General features: G+C 53.2%; 1 protein-coding gene across 1 annotated transcript; it reads left to right on the top strand.

The window, feature by feature from the left end:
• Positions 1 to 3,658: 3,658 nt before the first annotated feature.
• Positions 3,659 to 11,921, top strand: DHDDS (dehydrodolichyl diphosphate synthase subunit). Its single transcript, XM_054292226.1, has 8 exons — positions 3,659 to 4,175; positions 4,936 to 5,052; positions 5,581 to 5,723; positions 6,343 to 6,459; positions 6,630 to 6,731; positions 7,383 to 7,497; positions 8,629 to 8,736; positions 11,502 to 11,921. The coding sequence occupies exons 1-8, from the start codon at positions 4,113 to 4,115 to the stop codon at positions 11,736 to 11,738; spliced, it is 1,002 nt and encodes a 333-aa protein (XP_054148201.1). The 5' UTR covers positions 3,659 to 4,112; the 3' UTR covers positions 11,739 to 11,921.
• Positions 11,922 to 12,865: the final 944 nt, after the last annotated feature.

The raw sequence follows: 12,865 nt of genomic DNA, 5'->3' as shown, positions 1-12,865 counted from the left end.
TAGTTCTGTCCCTGGCCCAGGTTAGGGGCTGTCCCTGTCCTGGGTTAGTTCTGTCCCTGTCCTGGGTTAGTGGCTGTCCCCATCCCAGGTCAGTGGCTGTCCCCATCCCAGGTCAGTGGCTGCCCCCTGTCCCAGGTCAGTGGCTGTCCCCATCCCAGGTCAGTGGCTGCCCCCTGTCCCAGGTTAGTGACTGTCCCCATCCCAGGTCAGTGGCTGTCCCCATCCCAGGTCAGTGGCTGTCCCCATCCCAGGTCAGTGGCTGTCCCTGTCCCAGGTTAGTGACTGTCCCCATCCCAGGTCAGTGGCTGTCCCCATCCCGGGTCAGTGGCTGTCCCTGTCCTGGGTTAGTGGCTGTCCCTGTCCTGGGTTAGTGGCTGTCCCCATCCCAGGTCAGTGGCTGTCCCCATCCCAGGTCAGTGGCTGTCCCCATCCCGGGTCAGTGGCTGTCCCTGTCCTGGGTTAGTGGCTGCTGTCCCCCCATCCCCAGGGCCCCCCAAGCCTTGCCTGTATTTATTGGCCCCTGTGGACCCCCCCCGTCCCAGGAGCCCCCCAAGGCCAAGTGAAAGCTGCACTAGGACGTGCGTGAATGACGTATCTTTGGGTTTGTTTGTCGTCTTTGTTTTTGGGTTTGTTGGTCTTTTTTTTTTTTTTTTAATATAAATATTCTGGGTTTTGTATTTTTGTATATTTTAATCTTTAAGAAAAGAAAAGGGAAAAAAAGGAAAAAAAAAAAAAAAGGAGAGAAAGGACATAATTCCTGCAATTTATTCTCAGGTATTCGAGCAATCTCAGGGATAAAATGCCTCTGTAGCCCAGTGCTGGACAGAGAGGAGGGTTTTTTCTAACAGCACAAAGAAATGATGAAGTTTGTACTGGAAGTGTAGATCTACCTCACTGGATGTTTGCTAGGTGGGCTGACGTGTTGTCGAGCTTTTCAAATGTGTTTTTTGGTATGATTGGGATTTGTTTTCTCTTTAACTGTATTGTAGTGGTGTCTTTCCCTTCCCCATGCACTGGTGGAGGCGTTTGGGTCTGTGGATTTGCATGTGGGGATGGAGGAGCCAGGCAGTGCCACGGGCAGGGAACAGGGAACGTGGGCATTGAGGGGGATGGAGAGCAGCCCCAGCTGCTCCCTGCCCTGCTCCAGTAGTTTAGGGTGAGGTGGTGGTCTCTTCTTGGGAGAGGGGGGAAGGACTTTTAATTTTTTTTGTCTAGCAACGGGATCTGTACAAAACTGCTTCAGGAAAACAGCTTTAGTCTGACGGGGTAAATGCAATAGAGCCTTGGGTGGGGGGGGGGGGGGCTCTGGGCCTCCCCCCGGCACCTCGGCTGTGCCAGGGAAACTGCTGCCCCCCAATCCCTGTGTCTGCCCCCCTGATTCCTGTATGTGCCCCCAGTTCCTGTATCTGCCCCCAAATCCCTGTATGTGCCCCCCTAATTTCGTATCTGTCCCCTCAATCTCTGTATCTGCCCTCAAATCCTGTATCTGCCCCCAATTCCTCTGTCTGCTCCCCCAATTCCTCTGTCTGCTCCCCCAATCCCTGTGTCTGCCCCCAATCCCTGTATCTGCCCCCCTCAATCCCTGTGTCTGCCCCCCCCAGTCCCTGTGTCTGGCCCAATCCCTGTATCTGCCCCCCTCAATCCCTGTATCTGCCCCCCTCATCCTCATCTATCCCCAAGGATCCTGTAGGACCTTCCCCCCCGCCGCTCCCCCTTTAATGGTTTGGTGATTTCTCTGTCAGATGTCTCGTGTGTGTAAATACCTCTCTAAACCTTTCCACTTTCTCTCAGTATTCTCCTTGGTTATTGTTTACAAAAAATAAGAGGAAAAAAAAAAGATAAAAAAAGGAAAAAAAAAAATAGAAAATATCCAAAGCATGTACCAGGTTACGGAGCAGGGAGATGGAGGTGCTCTCCCCCCAGAGCTGCCAGGTGGGAGCTCTGTAACCATCCCTGCCCTGGGCAAAGCAAACAGGGAATCATTCAGCTTTCCCCCGGGGCGATGGGATCTGAGAAAACAGGGATTTTTAACAGGGATTTTTATCTGTGCTGGGAAGCCACGCTGGAGGAGACGGGATTGATTCGCATCTCCTCGTGTTGGCCATTGTGGCTCTTCCCTTCTGCTGACAATAATTAACTCGATTGCTGCATCATGGCCCACCCTGCCCACGGGCACTATGCATGAGGGGACAGGGGAGCATGGGGCACGCTCAGGGTCCTGCCGTGACACGGGAGTGTTTGAATGTAGAAAATGTGAGAAATAAATGTAGAGAATGTGAGAAATAAAACAAAGACGTCCCTCACGAGGGGGTGTCTGCCCTGGGACGAGAGCCTTGAGTCCCAGAAATGTCCAGAGGAGACGGAAGAATGTAATCCATGTTGTTTACTGCTAGCAACCAAAGCGTTCGTGTCAAACCCGTGAAGTTTTACAGGGTGGGAGGGAGGGGATGTGGGGTCTGTGTGTGTGTGTGGGGCTCAGGGTGACCCTGAGCAGTTACTCACACTTCCCAAAGACATTTCCTGCCGTGGTCCCTGCAGCGACATCCTCAGCTCCTGCTGCTGCAGGTTTCCCCCCCTTCTGCTCGTTTTATTTTTGTTTTTGTACCAACTATGTAAAATGTGGGGTTTTTTTTCTTTTCTGGAAAAAAAAATTAATAAAGACCATGGGCAATGGCTGCTGGTGATGTTCTGTGTGTGGTCACTTGTGGTTTTTTGTGTGGGTTGAGGAGCCCAGGGAACCAGATCCCACCTCCCCAAAAGTGCCCCAGCCCTGCCACAGAAACACAGAGCGGTTTGGGTGGAAGGGACATTAAAGCCCACCCAATAATCCCACCCCTGATATGGCAGGGACATCTTCCGCCTCCCAGGCTGTTCCAAGCCTCCACGTCCAGCCTGGCCGGGGACATTTCCAGGGATCCAGGGGCAGTCACAGCTGCTTTGAGAACCCCTACGCTCACAAAGGGACAATTTCCTGCCCCTCCACGCTGCTCTCTGTCCCTGTGTAGCCGTTCCCGTGTCCTGTCCCTCACCATCTCCCCCCCCTCGCACAGCTCCCCCGCCGCCATCTTCCCCTCCCCTCACGGCCCCCCCGCCCCTGCGCACGCGCGGGCCCGCCCCCGCCACGCCCCGTCCGGCGCGCGCCGCCGCGTGACGTAAGCGGAAGGGCACGTCACCGTCCGGCGGAGGCTGAGGCGGCGCCGCCGGGGCAGGTACCGGGACCGGGAGGGACCGGGGAGAGCCGGGGCTGCCCCGGGGCATAATGGGGCTTACCGGGGCTGAGCGGGCACGGCGGGAGCGTGGCGGGCGGGCTGTGTCTCCTTCCGCCGTGCCTCTCCCGCCGGCGGCCGTGTCCCTCCCCTCACGGAGCCGGCCGAGGCCTGAGGGACGCCCCGTCCCCACCGTGCGCTTCCCGCCCGGGAGGGCACGGGGGGATCCCGGGAGCGGAGGCACCCGCAGGGTCTGGCTGTGCTCCCCGCTCTCGGCCGGCTCCGCTCGCTGCCGGCGGCGGGACGGGGTCCCGGGGGCTCCCGGGGAGCGGGCGCGGCCTCTCTGAAGGGCGCTGTGCGGGAGCCCTGGGTCACACCGGCCGCCGTTCGGTGCCCGTCAGCAGCCAGCGGTGGTGCTGGGGGAGCACTGCCCGAGCCCCTGCCCGAATGCAGCGGTTCCCTGCCCTGATGTTTGTGGCTGTGGGTAGGGGTCCCCTCCTGAGGGAGCAGGCCGAGAAAGCCCACACGGAGAATAAACTCACGAGTGTAACTCGATCTGCTGCTTCCCCTGCACGGTGGGATGAAGCCCAGGCCGTTGGTCTGGGCTGTTTGTGCTGGTTTGGGTCTGTACGGACCAGCCCTGCAGGCTGCAGCACTCGGGGATGGTTCTCCTTGCACCAGCTGGTGCAGAATCCACTCAGATTACACAGCTGGAAAATTCCAGAGCCTGTTTCTGAGCTTCCCCACGGCCTGCTTATAAAAGGACTCGCATAGACAATGTAAAGGGCTCCAGGGCAACAATCAGAGCTGATTTTTCCCAGGTGGTTTGTTTGCTTTGGGCTCAAACAACCACCTTTAACCCCTTTATTTTCATCTTCCCTTTGATAAAGGAGCTCTCAATAAAAAATGTCATGGATCAGAGAGGGCGAGCTGACCATCATAGAGAGGTTCTGTGCCAACATCATCAAGGTAAGGGATGGGTTTGGGTGGATTTTGTGGTGAGGAGCTGGCAGGTTCTTCAGGGTGGAAATGACTCTGTGGCTGCAGAGCTCTGGAAAGGCAGAGTTGTTGGCAAGGCTACATTTAGTGCTGGCACTGGATGTGCATCCCTAAACTCCATCCCAGGCTGGGAGATTGCTTGGGCTTAGCCTTGCAAATGAGCAGGACTGCAGGCAGTGCTTGCCAATAAGGATCTGTGCCCTTGCTGAGGAAGGCAGGGCATGGGAAGGAGGGAGAGAAGAGAGATCCTCATGCTCTCAGGGAGTTTAAGGAAGGAAACTGAGTATTGGAACAAAATCTCACCAGTTCCAGGAAAATTCTCTCCTTGCTCAGGCTTGAGACTGGTGGTGCTGCCCCAGTGAGGTCAGTGGAAAGGAACACTGCTCTTTGTGGGGGGAAGTCTTATGGCCTTTTCTTGTGTTCTCTGAAGGTAACTGTGTCTAAAAAGGCTCTTGAGCTCTGAGATAAGAATTGCAGCATAAAGCCCTGTGTGCCCCTCCCTGGCTGCAGCTGTGGCAGCACTGCAGCTCTGTCCTGAGGAATGGGGAGGGCAGAGCTGCCTTCCAGCTCAGGCCCTTGTCAGCACTGAGCTGTTCCTTTGGAGACCCCAGACTGGGCTTGGCAGGGAGGAAACCAGCACCCTGCTCCTTCCAGCTGCAGGGGACAGGGTGGGCTCTCAGCGGGACAGCCCTGCTCACCTGCTGCCCTGCTGTGCCTCTCCTGTCTGCAGGCAGGCCCAATGCCCAAGCACGTCGCCTTCATCATGGACGGCAATCGCCGCTACGCCCAGAAGTGCCACGTGGAGAGGCAGCAGGGACACTCCCAAGGCTTTGACAAGCTGGCACAGGTGGGGAGGATGTTTTCTGTATTTGTGTGGTGGGAGTTTGAGCTGGGGTTGCTGCTGGACTGGTGTCCTGTGTTCCTTCTCTCCACTCTTCTGTGCTTGGAGCTGCTGTTCATCATCAGGATTCACAAATCAGCTCCTCCCTCTCTGTGTTATCCTGCAGAGTCATTCTATTCAGCTGCTTTTCCTTCTGTTCTGCACTCAATTAAAGTATCTACCTTACAGATCCCAAGGCTTTTATTTCTGTGAAACAGGTTGACTTTCTCTGAAACCATTTTGAAAAGTGCACTGTGACATAATTTATGGTGCTTTTCCTGGCTGGATGAGTCCCCTGTGGTGGACTGTCATCCTCAGGTAGGGATATTTTCCTCCTGTTCTTTAAAATGAATCTGAAGTTCACATCTAGGGGTTCCATATTTTTGATAGTCATTTATTTTGCTCCAGTCCTGGCCTGGTGGGAGACCACAGGAGGGTTTCACATGGAGCAGTTGTGTCCTGCTGGCCTGATGGTCACATTTTGTCGCCTTGCAGACGCTGCGGTGGTGCCTGAACCTGGGCATCCGGGAGGTGACAGTCTATGCCTTCAGCATTGAGAACTTCAAACGCTCCAAGGAGGAGGTGGATGGGCTCATGGACCTGGCCAGACAGAAGTTCAGCCGCCTCCTGGAGGAGCAGTAAGAGCCCCCACGGGTGGAACTGGGGCAGGACACCATGAGTGGCAGGGATGTTCCAAATTGTGAGAATCCATTAATGAGGAGAGCCTTCCCCACCCGCAGTCAGGGACTGGAGGGGCTGTGCCTCCCTGGGTGGGGTGTACAGCTCTGTGCATGCACGCTGCCCCTGCACATCACATTTGGGACAACTGTGCCACCCAAACCATGGGGACAAGGACAGCTTTCAGATAAACAATCAGAATCACAGAGCACAATCAGAAACACTGAGTGACAGATGGTGTTTTCATGAAATATCAAAGCTCTGTCTTAATTTTTGGTTAGTTAGAGGTGCCCAGAGCCTGTGGTTGTACTCTAAGCCTCCACAGGTAGGGATGCCTGGTCTGTGATCATGTCCTGTCCTTTGGTTATGTCTGTACCTCAGGAGGAGGTGTGGGGAATGGTCACTGTGCCTTCATGGAATGCTTTGGGATCATCAAATCTCAGCCAGCTTGGCACACCTGAAAAGCATTTGGTGGTTTTGCCTCTCTCCAGTCCCAGCTTTGCTGAGGCTGTGGGTGGGTGTTGGCACTGTGCAGTAGGGCCTGATGTGTTTTCTGTGCTCCCCATCTGTTGGGTGCAGGGAGAACCTGAAGAAGCACGGGGTGTGCATCCGTGTCCTCGGGGACCTGCCCCTCCTGCCCGTGGATATCCAGGAGCTGATTGCCCAGGCTGTGCTGGCAACCAGGAACTACAACAAGTGAGTGACACCAGTTCAAAGGGCTGACAGTTCACGTATTCCTCCTCCTCCTGAGGGCTGGAGCTTGTCAGACATGCTGCACCTCTTTTATTCTTGGTCCTACAAGCACGCATCACTGTCGTGTGCTGGGCATTCCCAGGATGAGCCTCTCACAGCGTTTCCTTGTGCAGGTGCTTTCTGAATGTCTGCTTTGCTTACACATCGAGACATGAGATCAGCAATGCTGTCAGGGAGATGGCCTGGGGCGTGGAGCAAGGCCTGCTGGAGCCCAGGTAACTCTTGGCTTTCTGTGTGGGGCTTTGGGGTGAGTCCTGCCTGCCTCACCACTCACGGCAGGAGAAACCTCTCAGAGGCCAAGTGGCTTTTAAATAGATCTCATTAAACAGGCGGGACTGGAACAAATGACTTAAAGTTACTATGCAGTGTTTGGCTTTTATTATTTCAGTTACCATGGTGATAGATACACAACCAAGGCAGAAGAGAAATTAGGTCTGTGTCTTAAGTTAGTTTAAATGTGAAGGCAGATTTTATGCCACAGCAATTGGCTGCTTGGCTGACAGTCTTAGCTATGAGGTCAAACAACAGATGAATCATGAATGCTGCACTGTTCCTCCACCCTGAAGGAGAAGGAATAGTTACTCTCTGCTCCCTGCTGCAGATGGAAGCCCTCACAGTCTGCTTCCACCACTGTGTTATGTTTCAAAGAGCATGGAGTGGGATGCTCTGGGGGCTGAAGCAGCGTTTGGAATAGCCTGTGGAGCAGACAGCAGTGTCTAAAAGAAGCAAGTGGATGGCTGACTGTGGTTTAGCTCTCCCACCCAGTTTTAATTTGCAGCCCTGAATTTACAGAAAACCCCTTAGTTCTGGTTTGTGGCACATCCATCAGGCCAGGAAGGGTGTGTGACAGGCTGTGTCTCTTTCAGTGACGTGTCTGAGTCGCTGCTGGATAAATGTCTGTACACCAACAACTCCCCCGACCCTGACCTGCTGATCAGGACCTCTGGGGAGGTTCGCCTCAGTGACTTCTTGCTCTGGCAGGTAAAGTCTCTTTTCTCTCCTTGGGATATTCCACCTTTGCCTCAGAGGGTGCTGCTGTTCCACTGACTCCAGGTGCAAGCAGATGTGAGGGCTCTGCATCTCCTTCTGCTGGGGTCAGGTAACTTCCAGCATGGGCTGAGTGCTGGGGCACCTCTGAGCAATCTGTGTCTGGCAGATCTGTGTTTGCCTAAAATCATGAATTCTCATCCCTTGGCTCCTCTCCTCACCTTTAGATAATTTCTTGTTTGTAGAGAACATTTGAGTGGAATTGCTTCAGCTGAAGCTCACGTGTTATTGTACATGTACAGTTTGGAGCCAAAACCAAATTGCCTTTAGGCAACCACATCAAATTATTCCCATTCCAAATGATTTAATTGGCAAGTTCTCAGAAGTTGTCTGGCCTGAGCTGTGCTTACCTACCAAGGCATCCCCTCTCCTCCCCCTGTTTTTGGGCACACCCATACCCTGGGTGGTGTTGATGCTGTGAAATAACACTTGGCTTGCTCCTCTCGGTGGTACAGGAGTCCTGTTAAGTGTTGGATTGTTTTAGCAGTCATCATAGGAACACATTCACCTCAAACTCTGAGGAACTTGGTGGCAGAAATAGGTTTTGACTTGAAACCTTTCATCTTCCAGCTCAAGGATGTCTTCAGTGCCCCACAGCTCTTGGCTCCATGAAGCACTTTAAATGCCATGAGTGGGCAGTAAGGAATATCATGAGATGTCATTTGAAGAATGGCTTAAATGTCATGTCCTGATCCTCAGTTCAACTGTTATTCCCTCAGCCTTTGGTACTCCAGTGTTGCTATTTTAGGGTTTTTATAAGTCTGTGATGCTTAAGCTATTAAAAATACCTCTCTGAAGAGCAACACAGCATTAGAAAGAATTCTGCTGATGCCTTTGCAGGAGTGGATGACTGGTGTCCCAGCATTGAAAACGAATTAGAAGGACTCTACACTGTGCAATTTCAGACTCTCCTAGCTGCTTTTTACCTCACTTTAAGTAGAATCTGATAACAGGCTAGGTGAAACCTTTATGGGGAAAGTGGCACAGTTTGCCCAACAGAGTTGCATCTTAATGAGTTTTTCTCTTGCTCAGTGATTAAATTGTTGGTGATCTTGCTTTCTGCAGACATCCCATTCATGCCTGGTGTTTCAATCAGTCTTGTGGCCAGAATATTCCTTTTGGAACTTGTGTGAAGCTATCCTTCAGTTCCAGATGAACTACAGTGCTTTACAGGTAAGGAGCCTTGGGGAAGTGGGAGGCCCAGTCCCATGTGTTACCTGCACAGCAGCTGAGCTCAGGTGAGAGGCTGCAGAGGGGGAGCAGTGGTTGTTAGCTACCATCTTGTTTCAGTAGCAGCTCATGTGTTGCTCCTCCTGTACCCCTGAGGTTTGTTACAAGGTCTTGGTGTGTGACCAGGCTCCTCTACTTTCAGCAAGACCCAGAATCTCCAAAGTCAGCCCTGTCTCTGTCACTCATTGCAGCAGCTGGAGCATCTGTGCCAGGGCTCACACACCCAGTGGGCACTGCTGGTGTGCCACAGGGTGAGACCTGCACTCACACTGCACCAAGCAGGGAGTACTCACGTGCTCTTCCTCCAATTCACTGTTGTTTTTAGGGCTGTAACAAGGGGGTGTAGAGTTTCCTTTCTGGGAGCTGGAATGAGGCAGCCTGAGCTGTGAGTCTGTGGACAAGTGTCCCCTTTCTGGTGGGTCCAGATGTACCTGCTGAAGGGATTGTTCCTCCTGCTCACTGACGTTGTTCCTCTCCTTTTAGATCTGTTGCTGTGAGCTCTCCCTGACCTGGTTGTGGCCAGTTCAGTAGTGAGATAGGAGTTTGGCTATTTTTAAGCAAAACCAGTGTGGGAGCTGGGACTCCTGCTGGATAAATGTGGGGGGCAGCAGCAGTGACTGGCAGAAGGACCTCAGGGTGGCAGCTCTTCATCCCCACCACATCTCGCTGCTCAGTGTGTCTGTTCCTTAATTATTTGGGTCCTCTTTTTAAAAGCAGGCATTCCACTGCCCTTTTCTACCTTCAGGGACCTTGCTCACCCCTGAGAGTTGTCAAAGAGATTATAGCCAGTTGTGGCTATGGCTGAATTTAATCAAGTGCAGCCAGTCTGGCAGCATCCAAACACTCCATGTCCTTAACCTCTTTTGTTCCTATTTCTGGCCCAAGTCTGCCCTTTTCCTACCAGCAATTCATTGTGTTAGTACAGCTAATGGCAGTTCACCTTCTGCATGAAGAGGGAAGCAGAAAAGGCAGTAGTGTTTGTCATTGCCATGAGCTTGGCCTCTGTCTGGAACAGTAAGGTCACTGTTCTGACTTTGCTCCTGGTGCTGGTTTCTGACAGGCAACAAATGCAGCTTCTGTTCCCAGCTATTCTCAGCTTTTCTTAGTTCTGGTTGGTGGCTGGATGTGTTCATGCCATGCTATTATCAAGGTTTCTCATTGTCCACATTTGTCCTCTGGTCAGTTTTCCCCTGTAAGAGCCACTTTGCAGTGTCTGAGGCTGCCCTTTTCTCCAGGGAACCCTCACAATTGTGCAAAGGGAGGACTTCTCCCTCTGAGGAGCTGAGATTTAGGAGCTGGATCTTTTTAAATTTAAAACAGGTGACCTTGAAATCCAAAAGAGGTCACAAAGTAAATTCTCTTGGTGGGAAGGTTGCTGTCAGTGAGGATGGTGGGGCCGGGGGGGACTTGCTGAGAGGCCAGATGTTCTACAGCAGCTGTGTTTGCTTTGGGAGTGTGCTGCTGCTTTTGGGGTGTGGATGGGCAGCAGGATGGAAGGGGTGACAAGGTACAGAAATCCCCCTTGATTTTCAGGTAGTGGACAAAAGAAATCCTCCTTCCATCAGCTCACCCAGCATCACTTTCAGTGGCTGCCATTTTATTTCCCAGCTGGTTGTTGCTCTCCATGGAGTCCCAGCATCAGGTGGAGCCTGCTTTTGGTACCTGGTAGATCTGGGAAGGAATGCAGGGCTTGGCTGGCCAGCCTGCCCCTGCAGGGGTGAGCTGAGTCTTTCCTGGGCCATAAACAGAATTGAGCTTTGAGGGATTGAAGTCTCCTGCTCAGCAGGCTCTTGGTGATCCTTGCAGTCAGCCTGAGTGCATCCATTCAGTGGGTTTGCTGGGGATATTTCTGCTCACACTGCCAGCACAACAAGAGCTAATTTCCAGAGCTGTAGCTGCCTTGGGCTCAGGAAAAGTGTGGGGATGAGTGAGTCAGGCTCTCATTACAGTAATTATTCTTCTTGCTTGCTTGAAAGACCAGCACTTCCCAAGTGTGTGTGTGTGTCAGTTTATGTCACAGTGACCAGTTTTACAGTTTTTAAAAATAGAACCTCAATATTCCTGCCTGCTGATGTGTCTTTGCTGCTGGAAGCTGCAGGCCAGGATGTGTGCAATAAGGAGAAATCTAAAAGTGATGTTCTACAAGAAAACATTTCAAATACTTGGGTAGACAAGGATGGCTCCTGCCTTTGCCTCTCTCCTGCTGTGTCTCAAGCCAGTACACCCTTAGATCACAGAAATTTGGGAATGCTGAGCTTATTCCTGCTTTTGTTTTAAAGCTGATAAGCTCAATACTGGATCATCTCAAAGAACTGCCCTGCAAGTCATGGTTTGGAATCCCCTAAAACCTTTCAGCAGCCAGGGGAATAGGATCAAAAATGCTGTGATAACAGTGGTGAGTTAGATAAGAGTGTGCATGTTGGGGTTCAGGAGTTCTCCTGTACCTGTTCCGCTCTGATTCCAGTATCTGAGGGTTTTCCCACAATCTGTCCTGACTTTTATCTGTTCTAACGAGGAGTTCATGCTCTGAGCAGAGCTGTGTGTGGGAGGCCAGGCCCAGGAGGACACCCCTGTGTTTTTGGGCAGGCTGCCTCAAGGTGGAACAGGCAGAGCCAGAGTGAAGCTGCAGCCCCACGGCCGGGCAGAGGCTGTTTGTGCCCTGTCCCACAGGTGAGCTAAGGTGCTGACACTCCTGCTTTTCCCTCCAGAAGGCCAGAGACTCCTACCTGGAGGAGAGGAGGCGGCAGCAGCTGGAGAGGGACCAGGCGTACGTGAGCAGGAGGCTGCGGCAGGAGGGCTGCCTGTCCCACGCAGACTCGCGGCGCCGGCGCTCGCTGCTGCAGAAGTGCACAGCCCTGAGGGAGGAGAGGATCCGGGGCTTCCTGCAGGCCCTGGAGCACAAGAGAGCTGACTTCTTGGAGAGACTGTGTCCGGTGTCTGCGTGACACGGGCGTGGCCCTGGGAGCACAGCCTGCAGGGCGAGCCGTGGGCTGCGCCGGGAGCTCCGGTCCCGCGGCCCTGCCCGGGCAGGGGTGGCTGCTGGGAACTCTGCTGGCCTGTCAGGCTGCTGGGGAAGGTGCTGCCGTCCTGTGTCACCTCCCTGCCCTGGTGACAGAGCCCTGCACCCTGCTGGGCCCTTGGCAGCCCAGTGCTCCGGTGACAAGAAGTTAACTGCAATGAGCCTGCCCCAGTTCTCTGGTTGCTCCTGAGCTGGCCCAGCCAGACCAGTTCAGTGCTGTTAAATCAGTCTGGGCTCGTGTTCTTTCCCTGGCTCTGCAGCAGGGAATCTCCTGTTGAGATGTGCTCTGCTGTCCCATCAAGGGAGAGGATTGTTCTGGTGTCAGGGGCATTCCCCCCTGCCTGCTCACTGAGAGCATCTCGTCTTTTCCCCCTGACTGCTGGGTGGGATGTGTCCACTCCTGGTCTCCAGAGAGCTAAAGGAAGGGTTCCAGCCTTGCTGTAAGGAGAAGCTGCTCCAAAACTTCAGCAGGTTCTGAGATCTCTCCTGAGCAGTGTGTTGGGGAAAAGCCAGGTGCAGGAGGTGCTGGACCACACTGACCTTGGGAAAGGCTCTGAGCAGGCAGGAAGAAAGGATTGGCTGGGAATGAACCTTCTCAGGAAGGGAATTGGCTAAGCAGGTGATGGCTGCCACATGCCAGACCCTCTGAGGGAGTTGCAGGGAATGAGGGAGGGCCTAATTCAGGAATACAGTAGCCAAAACCAGCCCCTGATCGCAGCCCAGATGGTTCAGAGGGGCAGTTTGGCTGATCCTAAAGGGAGAGGCCAGAGCAGCTGTGGAGTGTTGCTTGTTCTGTTTTCCATTGGCAGGGAGATGGACAAGCTGGTTTCCAGGGTTGTTTCCATCTCTTGTTCCTCCTGGTTTCCGTCCCCACGATCAAAGTAACTGAAAATGTCTTGATTTTTGCTCCTGCTGCACACACACGTGTGGCAGTACCAGCTGTTGCTGGGTTTTGAAGTGTTTCTTCTTACCTCCAGGTGAAAACCACAAAATGCAGATTTAACAGCCTTGTAAGTGCTGCACACTGAGCACTTGGCCTGTGATTGTGAAGAG

Source organism: Melozone crissalis, unplaced genomic scaffold (assembly GCF_028551555.1).
Source record: "Melozone crissalis strain CALT ecotype California unplaced genomic scaffold, PUWL_Pcris_2 ptg000108l_1, whole genome shotgun sequence".
NCBI lineage: Eukaryota > Metazoa > Chordata > Aves > Passeriformes > Passerellidae > Melozone > Melozone crissalis.
Note: the sequence above shows the minus strand (reverse complement) of the source record. Positions and strands in the feature narration are given on the sequence as shown.

What these genes read in the sequence shown, in the direction of transcription:
- DHDDS (XM_054292226.1), top strand. Translation starts at nt 4,113, where the DNA reads ATGTCATGGATCAGAGAGGGCGAGCTGACCATCATAGAGAGGTTCTGT. An exon ending in AGCCGCCTCCTGGAGGAGCA is followed by an intron (nt 5,724 to 6,342) that starts GTAAGAGCCCCC and finishes TGTTGGGTGCAG; the next exon opens with GGAGAACCTGAAGAAGCACG. An exon ending in CAAGGCCTGCTGGAGCCCAG is followed by an intron (nt 6,732 to 7,382) that starts GTAACTCTTGGC and finishes TGTCTCTTTCAG; the next exon opens with TGACGTGTCTGAGTCGCTGC.